Raw genomic sequence first — 22,794 nt, 5'->3', positions numbered from 1 at the left:
GCTCCTGCCTGTAATCCCAGCACTTTTGGAGGCTGAGGTGGGCGGATCACCTGAGGTCAGGAGTTTGAGACCAACCTGGCCAACATGGTGAAACCCTGTCTCTACTAAAAATACAAAACAAATTAGCCGGGTGTGATGGCGGATGCCTGTAATCCCAGCTACTCAGGAGGCTGAGGTAGGAGAATTGCTTGAACCCGGGAGGCAGAGGTTGCAGTAAGCCAAGACCACTGCACTCCAGCCTGGACGACAGATGGAGACTGTCTCAAAAAAAAAAAAAAAAAAAAAAAAGAAAGAACATGTTATTGAACCAGACGAGACAGTAGATCTGTCAAGAAATCCCTTCAGGTAGCCTGTTACATCTATAATAAATGTCCCCTGTCATTTAATTTTAGGTGCCTTGAGTAGTTTATATTTCTAGTTGGTGGCTTTTTTGGTTGTTAAGTTTATCTGTTTCTTATCCCCTTGCTTTTCAGGTTTTTATTTGCTGTGAGTGAAAAACCAGTTATGCAGGATTATCTCTAACCTGAGTATTTGTGAGTGAGGATTAAATTCATTATGCAGTCTGACATTTTGATCGCTTAGTTATGTTTTTTGCTTAGGCAAGTAAGATATTATTGCTTACAAATAGTGACTTTTTATAATAGAAAAATCATTTAGCATACATTGTTATATCTTGGTAGCTCCAGGAACTGGGCAGACTAGTATTATCTGGATTATACATGTGATTCTCCCACTGCAGGAAGCTGAATGGCTTTTCAAAGACGTAGAGTGAATATATCCTAGAACTTGAATTCAGATCACATCCAGCCATCCTTGACTCATTTTCTTTTACATTTTATAGCAGCTTCATACACTTTAAGATCCCAGTAGTTGTTACGTGTTATGTGACAGGTACTGTTTTAAGTATTGTGTATTTATTAGGGCATTGAAGCAATACAACAACTCATTGATACATCCCTATTTTATCAATGAGGAAACGTCGGTACAAATAGTTTATGTGATTTCATTAATATCTAGTTGGAGGAAATAGAAGTTAAGGTGTGTATAGAATAGTTAATCTAGTGCTTCTTGTTTGAGCATTGGGAAATACATTTTTCAAAACTCAGGTGTCTTACAGACTTCTAACTTTAAAATGCATGAGAAAACAGATATTAGAATGTTTATGTTTAATAGTCAGTCATATTGTAAAAGATTTGTAGCTTTAAGAAGTCAATTTAGTAAATATTCTCAAGTTTGGAAAAATGCAACCTTAAACTGCTGAGTTCATATATTAAGATACTGGGGATCAATAGTAAAGAAAATCAGTATATTAAGGGGCATTGGAAAGAGTACTGGTAGGTGTTCCTAAGTAAGGTAATTTACCTACATTAGGTAGGTGGTAATTCTTAGTCCATCTGACTTTTCCTTTTTTTTCCTTTGAGACAGAGTCTCGCTCCGTCGACCGGGCTGGAGTGCAGTGGCCCGATCTTGGCTCACTGCAATTTCCACCTCCCAGGTTCAAGTGATTCTCATGCTTCAGCCTCCCAAGTAGCTATGTGCCACCACACCCAGCTAATTTTTGTGTTTTTAGTAGAGATGGCGTGTTGCCATGTTGGCCAGACTGGTCTAGAACTTCTGGCCTCAAGCGATCCACCCACCCCGGCCTCTGAAAGTACTGAGATTATAGGGATGAGCCACCTCACTGGGCCAGACTTTTCCATTTTTATGTTCCTCCCAAGATTTGGATAAACCTGCAAACATCCTGGGCCATTGGTCCTTTCCCTTAGGGTCAGACACTTTATTGAAATTCATTGCAGTTTGCTTTTTGACAGTGCTTACTTTGTTTGTGACATATATGCTAGTGATGACAATCTGTCATTTGTTTCTTGTAGCTGTCTTCTTGGGTATAATTTAAGGCAGCATACACAGTACTTCTCATGGGGGAGATAACTTAAATCAGTTATGATCTCTAGGTTTGATATGAAACCTAGATATGTTTGATATGAAGATAGTGAATGACCTTTCTACTGTAATAAACAGAACCTGAATGGGTAATTTCTTACATTGTTGATATGATTTTTAGTAGTAGATATTGATTTTAATAGTTGGTAATAGTTACTGTTGAATTCCAAACTGGATGGTTTCCCAAGTAAATGGAATATGATTAAAAAATTTTAACTTTAGTTGTTACAGCAAATCTGGCCTGGATTTATATGGTTAACACCCCAAATACCTATTTAACATTAAAAGGTGTGGGTGTACTATAAGCATTTTTTATCTTTTGCCTTCTTGTCACTTTTTGCTTCACCTGGTTTCTGTATATGATAAATTCGGATCTTTTGTTCAATATCTCAGACTTCATTGGTTTGGCTGAGCAACTCCAGGTATTTTAAGTCTTGGCAGCAATGCTCTGGACTTGCAGCTCAGTCCTAACCCACACCTTGGAGAAAAAAGCCTCTACAAAGCATGAAGCTTTGAAAAGAATCTTTGCAAGTTCTTATTTTTGTGTAAAGATTTTCTTATTTTTACTTCAAGTCTACCATAGGTCATTTCTTAGATAAAACCTCCTAATTTTAGCACTTACAGAAAACTTGGTTGCATTTGCTTTCTTTTCAAAATTAGTTTATAATTTTTTTGGTAAAATATTTAATTTATGGTACTTGGATGTTATTTTATTTGGCAGGGTTTTAGATAATATCTTAAAGAGAATATAACTTCCTTTTTTGTAAACTACTACTGGTAGGTAGATCATTCTTTAAAATGGTTATATCCAGTAAAGATTAGGTTTAATAGCAAAGTGTAGTGTAATTTACTTGGCTGTTTGATGACCAACTGTACTTGTTTCTTCAAAACTGAAAGGGCTGAAGTGGATACTTAAATTTGCTGGACTAGTATGCCATATTCTTGATAATGTTGGTACCATGCTAAGGCATAGAAGAAAAAAAATTGGATTCGGGAAAAGTAGTGATAACTCAGTATTAACTTAGTCAAAAAATATGTATTTTTAATCCTTTGAGTCTTTGACCCTTTAAACATCAGCTGCATTTTGGCATAAAATTTTAAGATTTTCTTAATAGTACCTAAACTAGCACTTAAGTGCCACAGATGTTTGTTGTATCTTGAGGCTTACTATGAATCTTTTAAAAAATACTTTTTATATTTCCACCTCTCCCCGTCACCATCTAATTTTATTTCCTGTCCATTAGTGATACCACTGTCTACCCAAGTCATGCAGCCTTCTGGTATCGTCTTTGACTGTTTCTTGAGGTTTTCCTAAGATCACTTACTTAGTTCTTTGAGTTTATAACTACATTGTCTGTACTGTTCAGTTCTTGCTGCCTTTCTCAACTATCACCAAAGCCTGTATAACTGGTCTTAACAGCTTTTATTTTGTACTTGTACAGTGCTGCTAAGTTATCTTCTCAATGGACAGCTGTAGTCCTAAAACTCAACCCTTTGGAAAATCACTATTACACACAAAATAAAATCAAACTTTAATTCCCAACTTATTATTTATATATGTGTGTATGTGTGTATGTGCGTGTGTGTGTGCGTGTGTGTGTGTATATATATGTATGTATGTATTTTTGAGATGGTATTGCTCTGTCGCCCAGGCTGGAGTGCAGTGGTATGATCTCGGCTCACTGCAGCCTCTACCTCTTGGACTCAAGCAATCCTCCCACCTCAGCCTCCTTAGTAGCTGGGACCATAGGTGCATGTTACCACACCTAGCTAATTTTTGTTTTTGTTTTCTATTTTTAGTAGAGGTAGGATTTCGCCATGTTGGCCAGGCTAGTCTTGAACTCCTGGCCTCGAATGATTCTCCTTCCTCAGCCTCCCAAAGTGCTGAGATTATAGGCATGAGCCACTGTGCCTGGCCTATTATTGTTTTTTGAGGCAGGATCTCGCTGTGTTGCCCAGACTGGAGTGTAGTGGTGCGGTCGTGGCTCATAGCAGCTTTACACTCCTGGGCTTGAGTGATCCTCCTCCTCAGCCTTCTAGTAGCTGGGACTACAGGTGTGGGCAACTTGCCTGGCTAATTTTTTTATTATTCTTTTGTAGAGATGGGGCATCTCTATATTGATCAGGCTGGTTTTGAACTCCTGGCCTTAAGGTGATCCTCCTGCCTTGGCCTCCCAAAGCGCTAGTATTACAGGTGTGAGCCACCACCACCTGGCCTTGCCTGCCACCTTTTGTTTTCATCCTCCAAACGAGGGCTTGTAGATAGTGTTTTCAAGTGTGGTTTACTGGTAGCCTTTAAAACAAAATAGAAGTATTTTCCTTTTGGAGAGAAGAAAACTCCCATTTTACATTTTACACAGAAATGCATCAGCTTCGTTTTCATTCTGAAGGCCCTCTTGACCAGAAAGAAGATGAATAACCACCTTGTGGACTTACTGTGGTGCGCTTTTTATACAGGAAAATGGAAACCCTTTTAATTTATTAAGCCTGTTTAAACACAACCATTAAACTGGTAATACGTGCCTATGGCACACAAATCAAAGACAAAGTAAAAGTATATAGTGAAAAGAAACTCTCACTGTCATCCCTGTCTTCCAACCACCCTCTTCCCAGAGGCAATCATAGTTACTTTTCACGTGTTTCCTTCTGCATCAGGAGGCAGGAACAAATTATAATGAGAGTGCCCCCAAATCACCTAAAGTCCTGCCTTCTATTTAAGCAGTGGCCAGTGCTCCTGAATGTAATAAACTTGATTGTAACAAACTTAGAATGTGTTAGAAGGTAGATAGTTCATAACAATTCTGAACAGTTTTTTTGTTTTATGAGAAAGGAAATGAATTTTGTTTCAGCTAAGCTTTTTAATCACTCATTTTATTTTAGAAAAATTACCAACCAGGTACATGTGGGAAAATTTGCAGGTTGGTTATATATATTGAATTGGTAAAGCAGAAACTTATAAATTAAACATCTTATCAGTTAATTCTTAATTATGATTGTATATTTGTACATTTGATTGCATCATTATACTTATGTGTGACTAATTTTTATAAGATTATTACCATTCTTTTGAATTTCTTGAGGCTAAATTCTCTACCTTCTCTTTTTCCCAACAATTATTAGTTGATTTAACTTTAAAAATGTGGACCGTCAGTGAGCATTAGATCCAAGAGAATAATAATGAATTATGCCCTTTCAAACTGAAATATTATAGAGGTTGATATTGATTAAGTGTATTGGAGCATTGTAACTAATCCCATATGTGTCAGAAGCAAAAAATCTTTTTTTTCCCCCTATTGAAGTAACTTAAATTTCTTTCACATCAAAACTTAACAGCAGTGATTTAAATCCCATTTATTGTTTGACTCAGCCAGTTATGAAATGGAACCCTATCCCACTTGAGCCATAAAATGTGTTAAATTTAAGACTAATGCAGCTTTCTGCTTTTTGAATTTACATTTTGGCAATAACTACCATCTTTGTTCAGTGTTAGAAAAAATGATCTAGGCTTAACCAAATAAGAAAACTGCCAAGTTCACGATCAGTCAGTGAAAGAAGCCAGAATTAAATGAAAGTCTAGATACTGACTTTGCAGAATATGCTAAAGGGAGATTTTACAGCATTACAGTTTCTTTGAGAATAAAAATCTTCTACAGCAATAGCTGTTCTTTGACTGTGATTGATGTGAGAAATTCAGGCTGTGGGACTTACCTCCCAGAAGCTACAAAACTGTAATAAAGCCAAGTAGGAATTGTGCATCCTGCCTGACCTCTTCTTCAACTAGGCAGTGACTGGTACAGTTTGAGCTTTGTCTTTTTTATTTCAGACTTTTAAGAAACTTATGGACTGTACTTTGTCTTTAATGATGTTTTAAGGGAAAATTACATACAGATAAACACACGTATACAGAATATTTTGAGTAAATTTAATTGAACTCTTGACTTTTTAATGCAGATTTAAAGCATCTTGTTGTAAAACTTTGTGGTATGGGTTGTTATAAGGATAGCATGTCCAGGTGATTGATGCGTCTTAAAAAAAATGGAAGTTTGGCATCAGTTGGGTTAATAAGTTATAATTCACCTCTTATTAGGCTGAAAAAAACCTCTCTGCGGAATGAACTGTAAACATTCTGGGGAGAGAAGTGTCTGTACCATAAGGGTAACTAGGCATATTTTAGTCACTGAATATTCCTTGGATGGACAGATGGATAGATGAATGAATGAGAGTAGGTGAAATATGACAATTCTAAAAAAAAGATAGAAAAAAATTAAATCAGACTCAATGATTCTAAAAAATAAAAAGGGAGAAAAAAGAGAAGAGGTGAAATGTTTGTTTTAATAGTTGTTATAATAGTAGCTAACATTTACTGAAGACTTACTAGTAATTGTGTGCTGGGTAGTTTGAGTGTATTATTTTTTAATTTTTGCAACAGTGCTTGAGATTGGTACTGTCTTTATCTCTGTAGGAGGAAGGTGTGGCTAGGGTAGATAGGTAACTTACCTAAGGCCGCAGAGCTGGCACTCAAACTGTATTTTGGATTCTGGTTCCCAGCCCCTCAACTACTATGCTATAGGATTTTTGTGTTTGTGTAGACTACAGGGTTGGGGAGTCAGTCACACTGGTGTATACATTCATAAGAATTCATGTTTAAGCTTTTACTAAAGTTTTTTTTCTTTTACTCAAACATTACATTTTTACAAAGAAATAAAGATTTCTAGAATTACTGTGTACTAGACAACAAATGGAAGACAACAGTGAGAGGTTTGAATGTTGGGGTTTCAGCTGGGCTTACTCAATAAATAAATCACTGTCTTATAGAAGTTGTGATTCAAAGTGGGCCCTGCGGCTGAAACAAGTTTTTTTTTTTTTTTTTTTTTTTTTTTTTTTTTTTTAACCATTCTTAAAAATACAATGTTCAGAATAGAATTGGAGCTAAGGGAGTTGTGATTTGACCTCAGTGGAGGAGTATGCCTGTCATCTCCTGTAGAAGCAGCAAGGAGTGGCAGAGAAAACTATTTCTTACTGTCTTCTCAACTGTTGCCACAGTCTTATGCTACTGGGCTTACAGTTACATAAGTGCTTGATATTACACAGTTTGGAGCTCACGTCTATTGTGTTCATGTATTTTGAGAGACTTCGTGACATAAATGTGTTTGATTCTGTAGTCTAAATGCTCAATTTTGGGAGTTGGGAAAGAACTGTTTACCTGCTTAATGTTACGGATTCTGTAAACCAGTGCTGTTCAAAGTACGAGGAATGGTTTGGGAACACTGGCCTGCACAGAATAAACACAGGGTTAAGACTGAGTGTTTAGAAACTTTTATTATAGTAGTTTGACACTGCTGTGATATCCAAGTGATATCCCTGGACTTCTGTGTGTGTGTGTGTGTGTGTGTGTGTTTTAAATTTTCATCTTTCTAGTAAGTAATTTTTATTGTAATTTACTAAAGTATTGGTCTGTGATAGATTGGGGGAAAATGGGTTCTTCACCACTGATAACTTGAGAAGCATTGTTGTAAACTATTTTCGTGTCTGTTTTGGCTAATAGCATCTTTCTGTAACCAGAGTTGCTGAGACCAGCTCTGTCAGGGAGACCCTAACCCAGTGGTGCTAGAGGAATTAGACACACATGCAGAAACATGAAGTGTGGAGTGGGAAATCAGGGGTCTCACAGCCTTCAGAGCTGAGAACCCAGAACAGAGATTTACCCACATGTTTATTGACAGCAAGCCAGTGATAAACATTGTTTCTATAGGTTATAGATTAACTAAAAGTGTTCCTTAAGGGAAATAAAGGGATGGGCGGAAATAAAGGGATGGGTCTGGCTAGTTATCTGCAGCAGGAGCATGTCCTTAAGGCACAGATCGCTCATGCTGTTGTTTGTGTCTAAGCATGCCTTAAGGGGTTAATGCCTTAAGGGGTTTTCCGCCCTGGGTGGTCCAGGTATTCTTTGCTGTCATTCCAGTAAAATGACTACCTTCCAGTGTCAAGGCCATCAGAAGCATGTCACAGTGCTGCAGAAGTTTTGTTTATGGCCAGTTTTGGGGCCAGTTTATGGCCAGATTTTGGGGCCTATTCCCAGCAAGAGTAGTAATTTAAGAATTTAATTGAACTGTATTTAAAATAGTATTGTGACCACTGAATACCATTAGATTTACTTAATTTTTAAATTAGTTTTAGTGGTAAAACATTTTAATAATTCAGTGTTTTTGAATACTGTGAACTGTTTAAAAAGATCAACAGGTTGTAACCTCAGCATTCCGTAGCTCAGCTTTATAAAGCAGGCTTAAAAATGATAGGTGGTATGGTTCTAACAGTTTAAAGTTACTTCTGTCCCTAATTATTTTAGTAGGGCTTTTCAGCAGATCCTTATCGTGTCTGTTACAAAGATGATGGGAAGCCTGCTTTTCCTGGTGAAGGTTTATTGTAATAAATTTGGACAAATTGTTCAATTGTTGAAGCATAGGTTAGGCTTCTCTTAAACAGGCCTCTGCTTGTTGAAAACCAGGCCAGATGTTAGTTACCTCTTTAAGTTGATGGTGTGTGTATGTGTGCATATTTTCTGGCAATTTGTATATGTGTGTGCAGTGATATTCACAGAGTTGAAGAGGAGTCAGGTTAACAAGAGATGAGAATTTAAAATCAGCAGGTGCTTTGGCTTGTAGTGTGTGGGCTTCTTTTTCTTATCCTTTCAAGTCTTAACTGCTTCATTCAGCTCATATTTTACAGATGTAAAGGGACCTGCTAAAATCAAGATATATTATGTCTCCATCATTGTCAACCTCAGTAGCACTGTCAGAAAAAAATGAAACATTAGTTTGTTCTATTTTGTGAAACTCCACATAGCAAATCACAGTTATTGCTGTATTTTAAAAATCTTTTTCCTTAGTTTTTTTATTTGATGCTTTTTGAATTAAAAACAAACACATGCTCAATTCTATTATAACTAAAATACAGATATATAAAGGAACAAGTATGTCCATCCATACCCATTCTTTTTTTTTTTTTGAGATGGAGCCTCACTCTGGAGTCGCCCAGGCTGGAGTGTAATGGCGTGATCTCGGCTCACTGCAACCTCCGCTTCCTGGGTTCAAGCGATTCTCCTGCCTCAGCCTACAGAGTAGCTGGTGCACACCACCAGGCCTGGCTAATTTTGTGTGTGTTAGTAGAGATGGGGTTTTACCATGTTGCCCAGGCTGGTCTTGAATTTCTGAGCTCAGGCAGTCTGCCCAATTGGACCTTCCAAAGTGCTAGGATTACAGGCATGAGCCACCCACATCCGGCATCATTCTTCTTCATTCAAACACGTAACTACATGTAGGTAATAAGTTTTTATTACCGTTAATTTTTTTTTTTTTTTGGTTGAGACAGAGTCTTGCTCTGTTGCCCAGGCTAGAGTACAGTGGCGGGATCTCGGCTCTCTGCAGCCTCCGCCTCCCAGGTTCAAGTGATTCTCCTGCATTCAGCTTCCTGCGTAGCTGGGGTTACAGGTGCCAGCCATCATGCCCGGCCAGTATTTTGTATTTTTAGTAGAGATGGGTTTTACCATGTTGGTCAGACTGGTCTGGAACTCCTGACCTCAGGTAATCGGCCCGCCTCAGCCTCCCAGAGTGCTGGGATTACAGACACCAGCCACTGCACTCGGCCCTATTAATTTTTAAAACTTTCTTTTTGGGTTATGGGCTTTTTTGGGAATTTGAAGAATGACAAAGTCTTTTTTTTTCCCCCCAGGGAAATGCCTTCAAGTACATATATAGAAAATATTGCTGATGATTTTAAGAGTTTCATAGATCTTTTCAAGCACATATCTGCCCTTCAGGTTTGAATGTTTGCTTTTAGGGCTTGCATACTTTGAGAAGTATGCTTTTTGATATAGAATATTGGGTAGTGTGAATTTAAAAAAAATCATGTCTTTTTGGGCAGGGGGATGGTAAGTATTTTAACGTTTTCCAGTTTCTCTGAATTTGTTTTACATAAGCAGGCTTTTCTAGGAACAAATTATCTATTGTCTAAATAATCTCATTAAATTCCGAAATACTGTAAACAGGAAAATTCTAAGTAGCATACTTTGTCTTCTACAATAATACAATTTATTTTTGGTGACCTAGGTTTATTAAAAACATGAGTCAATAGATATTTATTTTATATTATACATAATAGGTGGGGTTGTAGTTGTGGTTTTTAGCTTAGCTCTTTGGGTATTATAGCATCTCAGGGGATCTTTGAATTCTGAAATTGAGAGTAAAATTGGGAGTCAGCGCATGTATGAATTGTTTCTTCATCAGACTTTTAAAGTGTGTATGATTTTGCTCAGTTACGGTATTATTTATACACAACAAATTCCACTTTTTTTTTTTTTTTTTTTTGGTGAGACGGAGTCTCGCTCTGTCGCCCAGGCTGGAGTGCAAAGGTGCAACCTCCACCTCCCCGGTTCAAGCGATTCATCTGCCTCAGCCTCCCAAGTAGCTGAAACTATAGGCACGTGCCACCACGCACAGATAATTTTTTTGTATTTTTTGTAGAGATGGGGTTTCACTGTGTTAGTCAGGATGGTCTCAATCTCCTGTCCCTGTGATCCTCTGGCCTCAGCCTCCCGAAGTGCTGGGATTACAGGCATGAGCCCCTGCGCCTGGCAATTCCACTCATTTTAAATGCATAGTTGGATGAACTTTAGTAATTGTAAACAATTGCTTAACTGCTACCACAATCAAGATGTATTAATAGAATAGTTTCCCACTTGGAGAGTTTCCTGGTATCCTTCTGCAGTCGGTATTTGCCTTCTCACCTTGGCCCTAGGCAACCACTTATCTATCAGCTTCCTGTTACTATTGTTTTGCCTTTTCTAGAATTTCATAGAAATGAAATTATATGCGTAGTACATAACATTTTGTTTAACTTCTTTCACTTGGTATGTTTTTGAGATTCCTCCCTGTTTTGTCTATTGATATTTTATTCCTTTTTATTGTTGAGTGTAATTCCATAGAATAGATATACAGGTTGAACATCCCTAATTGGAAAATCCAGAGTTTGAAAAGTTCCAAAATGTGAGACTTTTTCAGCGCTGACATGATGCCACATTGGAAAATTCTATACATCACTTCATGTGATGGGTCGTTGTCAAAACACAGGTGCACACCACACAGTTTATTCGGGGTCTCCAAGGGGAAAGAGATGCTCCCAGTCTCCTTCAGCTATGTTACGAAGTTTTTTTTTCCTGTATGCCCAAATTGCCCCCTGCAAGCATACCTGCAGAGCATGATAAAGTGGGGGCTTGATACATCAACAGCAGATTCCCCATAATAATCCACATGGGGCCAAGACGACCTGTCTGCATTACTCACTGTGTGGTGGTGGTGGTGTTGTTTTTGCTTGTTCTCTGCCCTGTGGTGTAAAGATAGGATTGAAAATGCAAATATTCCAAAATCTGGAACACGTGTGGTCCCAAGCATTTTGGGTGAGGGATATTCAACCTGTGCTGAAGTTTATTTATTCATCTGCATTTGGTGGTTTGGGTTGCTTCCAGTTTTTAGCTCTTATGAATGTCTACCATGAACATTTGTATGTTTTTATGTCTTTGGATGTTTTTATTTCTCTTGGGTAGATTCCTGGGACTAGGTATAGTCATTTGGTGCGTTTATGTTTAGCTAATAAGATATTGTAGTTACTGTTTTCTGCTTCCACACTAGCAATTTTCATAGAGTTGAAGCTTTTTAGAAAGGTCTCAGTTTCTACTTTCGTGGCTCAGACAAGTTCAAAACTCCATATCCTGGCCCAAGAACAGAGATTGGATTATTACTCGGCTCCTGGATTTTGCTGATTGTATCTAGTCTGATGTATTTTAGGGTGTGACAGCATCAACATGCAGGTCCTGAAAGTCCCATATGTTTCTTAAATCGTTTTCTTTTTACCTCTGAACTTTATTGGAGTTGCAGCCTTTATTAGAGGAATTCTGGTGTTAGCTTCATAGACATGCCTACTAGGTAAAGATTGACCCTGACCCTGGCATCAGGAATACACATATTGCTAATTGAAAGCTATAGTAACTTTTCCTGAAAGGGTTTTACTAGTATATTGTATTTTATAATTCATTAACAAAACATAAATGAAATTGGTAGTTTTGAATTACTTAATGTTATTTTAAGATATAACTATTCCTGCTTGGCATGGTGGCTCACGCCTGTAATCCCAGCATTTTTGGAGGCCCCGGGCGGGTAGATTACTTGAGGCCAGGAGTATGAGACCAGCCTGGCCAATATGGTGAAACCCCGTCTCCCCTAAAAATATGAAGCAAACTTAGCTGGGTGTGGTGGCAGGCACCTGTAATTCCAGCTACTAGGGAGGCTGAGGCAGGAGAATCGCTTGAACCTGGGAGGCAGAAGTTGCAATGAGTCGGAATTGTGCCACTGCCCTCCAGCCTGGGTGACAGAGCGAGATCCTGTCTCGAAAACACACAACTTTATGCAAGTAAGTGGGGCTATTATTTATCTAGCAGTTCCTTTAGTAAAAATGTGAATGTGTATCACTCCCACGCTAGTGCTTATCCGTCTAGAGACCTTTTTCTTCCCTTAAAATACAACTTGTGTGCTTTATGAAATGTAAATATTAGCATTTTTATTTAAAAGATTAAAAATCCATAGTCATCAAGTATTCTCTTCTCCCAAGTTTTCATAGGGCTGATGGCTTGTTCTTCAGTTCTCTGGTCAGGTATCCTCTCAGAAGCCCTTCCTGGATTCCCCTCAGTTAAGGCTGCCTCCCTGCCCCTCCTCATTACATTTCTCCTTTTCTTCTTAGCAATTTCCACAATCTGTAATCACACTAATTTTCCTAATTGTCATTCTAGAATAGTGGTTCCTAAAGTGTGAGGATCTTGGACACCCTTTTAGAGAGTCTCCAAGGTCAAAACTTACTTTCATAATAACACATAAGTTGTCATTTTTACTCTCATTCTTTCATGACTGTTTGATGGAGGTTTCCAGATGCTACATGATATGTGTGATATCATAAAGGATTGACTACAAGAACAGATATGATTATCCATCTGTTTTCTATTAAAACAGATATTAAAAAGATTTACAAAAATGTAAAACTACGTCTCTCCTCTCCTGGATTAAATTTTTTTTTGAAAATGGAAATTTTTTACAAAAATGTGAAACGTTGTTGTTCTTATATCCTGATAAAATTACCTTGTTTTATAAAATATTTTTTCATTAAAACATAGTCTATATTAGCATGTAATGCATTTATTTTTATTTTTTTCAAAACTTCCAATAGAAGTTATTTTTAAGAGAAATAAATATTTCAGACATTTCTTGGTCTGAATTTCTGATATGCAGATATCAATGTATAAGATTTTTGAGGGGTCCATGAAAATTTTAGGGATTTTTAAAATGTTTTAAGAGTTTTTTTTTTTTTTTAATTTTAAAGGGCCTTGAAATAACATGAAATATCTTTAGTCTTTGTTCTTGTTCCTGTCACACTGTTCCCCAAACCTTTAGGATTTCCTGAGTGATAGGACTGTCTTTTATTCATAATGCTTCCCCTTTGGTCACACCTGAGTTAATGCTGATGAGGGGGTCAAGCCCCTCAGGATGGGGCTAGTCACCCAAAAGAGCAAGTGATTAGCGGGTTGGAACCTTCAGCCCCACTGACCTCTGGAAAGGAGGGTAGCTGGGCTGGAGATTAAGCTCCATCCATTAAGCTCTGTAAAAACTCTTGTACAAGATTTAATGAGCTTTTAGGTTTCCAAACACTTGGAGGAGCTGGGAGGATGGAGGCCCAGAGAAGCTCTGCCCCCTAACCTCAAATACTTTGTCCTGTGCATCTCTTCATCTGGCTTTTCATTTGTATCCTTTGTCATGTCCTTTATAATAAACTGATAAATGCAAGTAAAGTGTTTCTCTGAATTCTGTGAGTCATTCTAGCAAATTATTGAATCTGAGGAGGGTTTTGTGGTAACTCCCGATTTATCGCTGGTTGGTCAGACGTACTGGAGGCCTGGATTTGGAATTGGCATCTGAAGTGAGGGCAGTCTTGTAGGACTGTGCCCTTAACTTTTGGAATCTGACACTAACTTCAGGAAGATAGTGTCAAAAATTGAATTAAATTGTAAGATACCCAGCTGGTGTTTGGCGAATTGAAGAATTACATGGTATAGAAAGAACCCACACATCTGGTGTCAGCAGTTGTGTGAGAGTAAAGAGAAACAGTGTGTTTGAGACTTGCTGTTCTAAAAAATATGAGCCCCATGAAAGTAAGACCTATGTGTTTGATTTAGTTTCATATTTCCAGGGCCTGGCAGAGGTGACTGATCTGAAAAGTTACTCAGTAAATATCTAAGTGAATGAATGAATGAATGGATGAAGGAATGAAAGAAGTCAAAATAACAGAAGCCTAGTGATTCTATGCAGAAAGATTTCAAATCTTTCTGTAGTTACTGGTCTATGCAGACGTTATGTTTGATGGGAAATTACTCTAGTTCATCAAAAAACTATAATATTTATTTTGGTCAAATTTGAACTGTTCCCTGCCATGGAACTGAGTCTTTGATATGATTTTGATAGGGAGGTCTTAGAGATTCTGTTAAATCTTTTCCTTTAGGAAGGATGGAAGATTTTACCTGCCATTCTTAACTCTTCTAAATTTTAGATTTATTGAATTAATAGTGTTATTTATTTGGCTATTTTAGATTGGCATTTATATTTTATCCTATAATACAGAGAATACTTGTCAGAGAAGTTAAATCCTTTCTTGCTTTTAGATTTTCAGGCAAAAATCTAAAAATCTAATCTAATAGGTTTAGATTTTTAGATTTAAAAATCTAAAATCTAATCTAATAGGTTTAGATTTTTAGATTTAAAAATCTAAAATCTAATAGGTTTTCTTTTCTTTTTCTTTTTTTTTTTTTAAAGCCAGACACTTTAAAAAATAGCTTTGTGTTCATTAGAGATTGCGTAATAGTCTGCTTTGCTTTTTCAAATAGTTTCACTGAATAATGAACAATAGTAGAAAACTGTTCCCTTCAGGGTAATTTCTTTTTTTTTTTTTTTTTTTTTTTTTTGAGACGGAGTCTCACGCTGTTGCCCAGGCTGGAGTGCAGTGGCGCGATCTCGGCTCACTGCAAGCTCCGCCTCCCGGGTTCCCAGACAGGACATCTGTTTACTGTCTTGCAGGTTGGGATTCCTTGAAGATCTGCCCAACTTGAGACTGTGTAAACTTCAGAAATCTGGGAAACGGTTTGAGAGGCAACTGACCTAATCAAAGAACAATACTTACTGTTTAGGGCGCATAGAGTACGTTAAGCATTTAGACCCAGAACGTGACAAAGTTTCAGAAGGTGTAGAAGAATTTGATGAGTTAGGTTTCTACTGGCAAGTTTGCTTCTGTCCCTTGAGGCATATCATAGTAGAATCCTCATTTACCCACTAATTTATAGGATAAACAAATCTAGTCAGCAACGGTTCATAACAGTCTTAGATATGGGGTCAGATCCTAAGGTGTCTTACTGTGCTGCAGAAAACATGAATATTTCAAGATGGGTTGCTGGTATTACCTTCCCTCTTGTTTATATGTTGTAGAGATTCTTCCAAGTATGGCTTGAATTCCTCTTATTAGGGTAATATTTATGCTTATTTATAAACAACATATTCACTTTTGGGTCTGTATTTCTCAGTGCCTTCACTTTTCAGCACCCCACAAAGTCTTAAAACAGAGGAAAGGAAATTGGGGTTTGACCAGCAGTGTATTGTAGTCACCTGAGGAGTTACAACAAAACAAAAACAAAGGAAAGCTAGGCCGTACAACTTCATTAAAAGTTAGAATTAAATAGGATGTTAGAGTAAGTTGGAGAAACTGAAAACAGACACTGCCCACCAAACCCAGTATAGGAACCCACCCCATATCAGTTAGCTGAATTTCAGGAGTGTGCTCAGGCATTAGTATACGTTAAAGCTCCCCAGATGGCTCTAATGTGTATCCAGAATGAGGACCCCTCTTCATTTATCTAAAAAAAGCTCTTTAGGTGATTTTGCTTAGCTGAGAATGAGTAAATAGGGCTCGTGAGTGTATATGTATCACAAATGCGGGGTCATTTGTGATACATGTAAGCAAAATATAACAGGAGAGTGTTTTTGTTTTGAAGAATGGTTAAGCTTTCCATGTGTCTTTTTCAGCCTTTGCTGTTATCACCATGTTTGGTGCGCTCAGCTTGGTGTCACTAATTTATTGTGAAGTAATTAGAAGTGCTTTGGACTCAGAAGTCAGATCTCACTTCCCTGGCTGGATTCCCTGTCAGCTTATCTCTGTTTCCTTATGTAAAATGGGAAAATAATATAACTGACTTCATGGGGTGGTTGTAAGGATTCATTGAGTCATTGCGTGTAAGACACTTAGTGGTCTTAACTTGACATATCATAAGTGATTGATAAGTGTTTGCTGTTCATTCCTTCAGCAAAATATGTTTTGAGTATCTTTTATGTGCCAGTATCTGTGTTAGGTGTTGAAGACGTGGTGAGTAAATCATCCTTTCATTTTTATGGGAACCTTTACAAGGGGAGACAATGAGCGCATTGATTCTGTCTCTTATTAAAGATACTTCAAATCTATGAAACTTTGAAATACATATACATGGGAAATTCTTGGTTATCTATGTAGAGTAGCAGAAGTATGTATGTCATTTAGTTCTATTGAATCAGGAATTTCCTTTCCTTTTAACATCTAAATCAATGTCCACAACCTTTCTGGCACCAGGGACTAGTTTCGTGAAAGACAATTTTTCCACGCAGGGATAGTTGTGGGGAGATGAGAGGGTGGTTTCTGGACGACACTGTTCCACCTCAGATCGTCAGGCATTAGATTCTCCAAAGGAGCGTGCAACCTAGATCCCTCGCATGTGCAGTTCACAATAAAGGTTTGTGCTTCTATGAGAATCAGTGCCACTGGTCACCTGACAGGAGACGAGCTTAGGCAGTTTACCTCCCGCTGTGCAGCCAGGTTGCTATCAGGACACGGAGCAGTACCCGAGCAGTACCCGTCTGTGGCCTGGGGGTTGGGAACCCCTGCTCCAAATGAATCCTCCTCTAAGGCATCTCCACAACATTACTTCTTGAACTAAAGAATTGAGGTTTTAGTGTGTATGTAGGAAGTAGGACGATCATAAAATGTCACAATGAAGAATGAGCTAGCTTAGTTTTGATAATAATGGTTTTTTTTCCTGAGTACTTTATCGGATTATATTAAAATGACAAGATCATAAATATTAAAGTTGGAAATTATTTTAGTGATCGAGTCTTTCCTGAATGCTTTCTTTTTTGGACAGCCTTAGAGTTGAAATCTTCTTTCCAGAAACTATCACCTGTGGTCCTTAGGTTTTACCTTCAAAGTAAGACTAATCCTCTAGCAACCAAAGAGCTCTTCAGTGTTTGGAAAGTGCTTTTTTTGAGTGTCCCTTGCGTAGAGAGAGATTTGCATTAATTTTACTGGTTCTCATCATAGGATTTTAAGCTTTCTCTCTTGTAATTACCCTTTTCTGTGGATTCTTACTCATACTGATTGTTTTTTGTGTTTTTCTCATTTCTTAGTTGGGTACTGTTACTGGTAAATTTTCTCTTGGGTCATTGTGAAGAACTGAGGATAACAGTTCAGTGATGTTGAAAGAGTGAGATAATTATTTCTTTTACTTGGAGCACTGTATTCTATTGATAATACATAAAATTGCATTGGCTCTTTGGCAAGCATGTCAAGCCTGGTGTGCTGTTTGGTTACGTTATCCTTACTGATCCCTTTAGAATTCACTTTTGTTAGAGTTAAGACAGTTTTCAATATAGTTTGAACTGTAAAAACTTGTTTTAAAATATATTAATTTTTTTGTTGCTATTTTCTTCGTTACTGGAAATGAGGTTATTTTCACCTGGCTTCTTTATGAAACGGTGCTGGTACTAGTCACCAGTATTCTCTTTTGCATATGTAGGAATCAGCTGTTTAGGAATCACTTCTAGAATTTGTCTGAAGAACTGTGTTAAGCTCATATATATCTTCTAGTATCTCTTGTTTACTTTGATTTCAGTAGTGGTTCAGCAATCTCATTAGTAGGGGTTAGTATAAAGGAATCTAGGTAACCTAGATGAATTGGTAGATGTGTTTGTAATAACTATCAGTTTAGTTTATCCCTTCTTAATCATCTGGGTTTGTTCTGTTTTTTAAGTGTAAAAATGATTTTTCTTGGCAGAGAGGTATGTTGAATAAGCATTAGTTATTGACAAAAATCAACAATATTGGTCATTTATTGAGCACTTAGTAAGTATGTGGCAGACTCTGCAAAGAACTCTATACTGTGTCATTTTTAGTAGTGTCGGTAATGATATGAATAGTGCTATTTTGCAAATTAGAATCTAAGGCTTGAGAAGATTAAATAGCTTTCTCAAGGTCACAGCTAGTAAATGCTGGAGCTGGAACTCGTACCCATACTTGTATGACTCATCAAGTCCATTTTTGTGCCTTTCAAGAAGTGGAGAGGTCTTTCATACAGGAATGTGTAGGTTGTGTACTTCTTTCATTTCATAGTATTGAAGGTCTGCCAGTCTTATTAGTTGGTGTTAATCCATTTTGAGCTCTTTTCTCTGCTGACTGCTTGCTCTCCTTTGGAGTTCCGTATCTTACTGGTGTAGTCTTTTTGGATCTATTCATAACACAGTTTTTACTGCATGTCTGTTGTCTATTACTAACCGGTTATTTTAATTATCAATTTAGTAATATGAAAATCATCTCCTTGTTATTAAAGTATACGCACAAGCTTTGAACTTCAACTAGGTTTAAATCTTGGCTCCACTACTTCCTAGATGTGTGACCATTAGCCGTTTACTTAATTTCTCTCTGCCTCAGTTTTCTTATCTATAAAATGAGTATAACTGTACCTTTCCCCTAAGGTTGTTGTGAAAATTACATGATAGGGTAATACATGCAAAATAATTAGGTGATTGCCTATTATATAATGTTTAGTAAATGTAATGTGCTGTTATTAACTGGTCATTAATTAGTTTCTTTTTTTCTTTCATAATTGGTTTATTGGTTGTGTTGAGGATCAGTACACAGACATTTCAATTTGTTTGCAATTCTTAACATATATACTGAAAATCTAAAAAGCCATGTGTTATAATTTTTAAAGTTATTTCAGTAACTTTCCAGCTTAAAATTGGGAAGCAAATTTTCCATAAGAGGCTATCAAGTGCCAGTATCTTCACATGTTAGTAAGCTGTTACATAGATCTCACCAATTCACAATATAATAATATGGACTACATACTCAAATTTTCCGTCTTCCACAGCACATTAACAAAGTTAATTAGAAAAGCAGGACTCCTACTACCAAAGATGTTACAGTGCATACAATTATGACAGGGAGAGTCATGATCAAAGAGTGTGTTTCTTTAGGAAATAGTTCTACTAAAAATAATGTGGGAGTGAAAGTAATTTAAACTGTTCAGGACATTAAATGCAGGACCGTAACTCCATATTGCCATTTAATATGCTTTGTATTATGGGATATAAAAACTAACCCCCAACTATGGAATGTTAAGCTGACAAGACAGTCAAACTCTCCCATAATTCAATATCTCACACAAACTTGTGTTTACAAAATAGTTGATAACAGTATTCCTCTGGGTTGTACAAGAAGGGAAATAGGGACTACTGATAAGATGCAATGTATTATGATATTAGTTAAACTTGGCTTCTTTATCTCTGGTGTCATCAGAGGCTGGACTTTTCTCAGTTTTGGTTTCTTCGTTTTGTGCAGGTAAATTTCTTTAGTTTCCTGGTTGGCCACTTTGGCCTGTTTTCCCTTTGCTCCCCTTTTCCCTTTGCACTTTTTTGTCTGAAGATTTATCCTTTCCTGCTGCCTTTTTTAGCTTTGTTTCCACTTTTGCGGGAGCAAGTTTAGCTGACAACCTCATTGATTCCCTCTTAGGCTGTTTCTTCACCACCCCTGTGGCTGAGCTGACCTGTGGACTCAGGCTGCGCACAGAAGTAGCTGCCCGCCCTGTGTGTGCCTGGCCCACCCATTACTTAATTTCTAACAGTAATACATTTGTTTTAATGGAGCACTAATAACGTACAAATAAATTGTCATTTTCTTGTTAGACTTCTTTTCCCTCTGAGAACTTTACATTACAATTTTGAATGTGTTGCCTTTTGGGTCTTCAGGCCATGGGCTTATATGAAATATTAATGTTATTAATATGTGTCAGGCACTATAAAAAGCACTTTACATATATTAAGCCCATGTTGTAGGAATTATTAGTATTATTATTATTGCAGACTTTAATTGCTTGTCCACCTATGCACGGTGTTACCTCTTCTATCTTTATGGGAATATTAAAGGAGAGAGTAGTATAAGATCCGGTTATTCCATGAGAGGTTGTTTAGTGAATCCTTCTGGTTGAGGAAAACTAGATCATGCTGGAGACTGTACCAACCAGATTCCCGTTGTTGCATCCTCTGACTGTGGAGATGATCTGTTGAGAAAGACAAAATGAGAATTTATCAGAAGGCTCTGCTTTCAGGTGTCCCAATAATTGAGACCTTTATCTCTGTATCTTATTGATTTTTGTCATTTACGTGTCTATTAACATGATCACTTTCTCAATAATAGCCGCAGGTTGAGGGGAGTATTTATTGTTTGATTTGGCTGAAGGAACTCCTAGATGCCAGACCATGGGGGAGCTTTGATTTAAGAGCACAAATGCTGTACATGGACGTTTTTGACATGTAGTCCAATTCCTGGAGTTTCAGATCTACATTTAGATTATGTGAGCTTTATTATTTATGTAAGGGTAAAGGAAAGGATTTGTAAGACATTTATTTACTCCTCTTATTTAATTTTGTGGTTTTGCAAACCTAGTGCAGTTTATTTTGTTTTTTTTTCTTAGAAATAAAGGAAATAATAAACTAGGATGGTTGTTAAGCTCCTTTCTGTGTGTGTGTGTGTTTTAGGTGGTATTAAAGATAATCAAACATTATCAAGAAGAAGGACAAGGAACTGAAGTTGTTCAAGGAGTGCTTTTGGGCCTGGTTGTAGAAGATCGGCTTGAAATTACCAACTGCTTTCCTTTCCCTCAGCACACAGAGGATGATGCTGACTTTGATGAAGGTAAGGGTGTTCATCACAAGTGTGTCTTTGCAGTGCATACAAATGGATATTAACACAGGTCTCACCATAACTTTTGATAAAGTTATGTGAGCTGAGAGTCTGTCAGGCCAGCCTACTTCACTTGATATCTGATACTTTGGGAAAATTATATAAATTCTGGGAAATGAGGGTTTATACCATAGACATCATTAGTTTGGCCTTTACTTATTTGGAATTTGTGATTCCGATTTGTAATAGATTGGATAGGAACTCTGCTGGTGTTGACTTTGTCAACCTGAAATCAGCTTACTAAATAAAGATTTGAGGGACAAAGATCATCCTTATGTGTCTGGTATCCATTCCCTTCTATCTTCTTTTGATTAAGTCAGTGTTTAGAAAGAGATGGAGTCATTTTCTGCTTCAGAAAGAAGATACTCCTCAAGCATTTCAGAAATATTCTGTTTTTGTACTATGGGTGTAATTGTTTCATTAGCAAAGGCTGAGAGTAGTTAAAAGCTCACATCAAAGGCTAAAGTCAGCATCTAAAAGATTTTTTAAAAAATCACGTTGAAAATAACTTCTCACTTATTTGAACTCTCAGGTTTCATTTTCTGTGTAACTTTTTATTGTGGTAAAAAGCACATAAAAATTTTAAGTATACGTTACAGTAGTGTTAAGTATATGCATATTGTGCAGTAGGTTTCTAGAACTATTTCATCTTGCAAAACTCAAACTGTGTATCCATTGAACAATCCTTTTTCCACCTCTTTCATCCCTTCATCCCCTATTCTACTTTTGTGTTTCCAAGAGTCTGACCATAGGTACTTCATGTTAGTGGAATCATGTGGCATTTATTGTTTTGTGAGTGGCTTATTTAGCATAATGTCCTAAAAGTTCATGCATGTTGTAGCAATGACAGGATTTTCTTCTTTTTACTTAACGCTGAATAATAATTCATCATCTGTATATACCACTTTTCCTTATCCAGCCATCTGTCGATGGAAGTTTAGGTTACTCCCACCTATTGGCTATTGTGAATAATGCTGCAGTGAACATGGTTGTGCAAATATCTCTTCAAGATCCTGTTCCCATTTTCTTTTGGATATGTACCCAGAAGTGGTATTACATAGTAATTCTATTTTTAATTTTTTGAGGAACTTCTGTATGTTTTTTAGTAGCAGCTGCACCATTTTACATTTCCAACCTTGCACAAGGGTTCCAATTTCTTAATATCCTTGTCAACACTTGTTGTTTTCTGTGTGTTTGATAATGGCCATTTTAACAGATGTGAGGTGATCATCTCATTGTGGTTTTGATTTGCACTTCTGATGATTACTGATGTTGAGGATCTTTTCATATGCTTGTTGGTGATTTGTATATCTTTGAAAAAATGTCTATTCAAGTCCTTTGCCTATTTTAAAATTGGAAGCTTTTTTTTTTCCTGTTGAGTTGAAGGAGTTCTTTATATTCTGGATATTAACCTCTTATCAGATATGTGGTTTGCAATATGTATTTTCTCCCGTTTTGTAGATTGCCTTTTTACTATATTGATTGTTTGCTGGGCAGGAGTTTTTACATTTGATGTACTCAATTTATTTGCATCATCTTTTAGCAGCGTTTTGTAGTTAACCAAAGTGTTTTACCTCTTTGGTTAAGTTTATTCCTAAGTATTTTATTCTTCATGATGCTATTGTAAATTGGATTTTTCTTAATTTCCTTTTTGTCATTTTCGATATG

At 37.0% G+C, this 22,794-nt stretch overlaps 1 protein-coding gene across 1 annotated transcript in view; it reads left to right on the top strand.

Moving 5' to 3' along the window:
- Positions 1–22,794, top strand: part of EIF3H (eukaryotic translation initiation factor 3 subunit H) — a 107,866-nt gene that overhangs the window by 9,353 nt on the left and 75,719 nt on the right. Inside the window, exon 2 of the mRNA XM_001093853.5 lies at positions 20,922–21,078. Within this exon, the coding sequence (XP_001093853.1) occupies positions 20,922–21,078 (157 nt within the window). The remainder of the gene's footprint in view (positions 1–20,921; positions 21,079–22,794) is intronic.

This window comes from Macaca mulatta, chromosome 8, assembly GCF_049350105.2.
Source record: "Macaca mulatta isolate MMU2019108-1 chromosome 8, T2T-MMU8v2.0, whole genome shotgun sequence".
Taxonomy (NCBI): domain Eukaryota; kingdom Metazoa; phylum Chordata; class Mammalia; order Primates; family Cercopithecidae; genus Macaca; species Macaca mulatta.
Note: the sequence above shows the minus strand (reverse complement) of the source record. Positions and strands in the feature narration are given on the sequence as shown.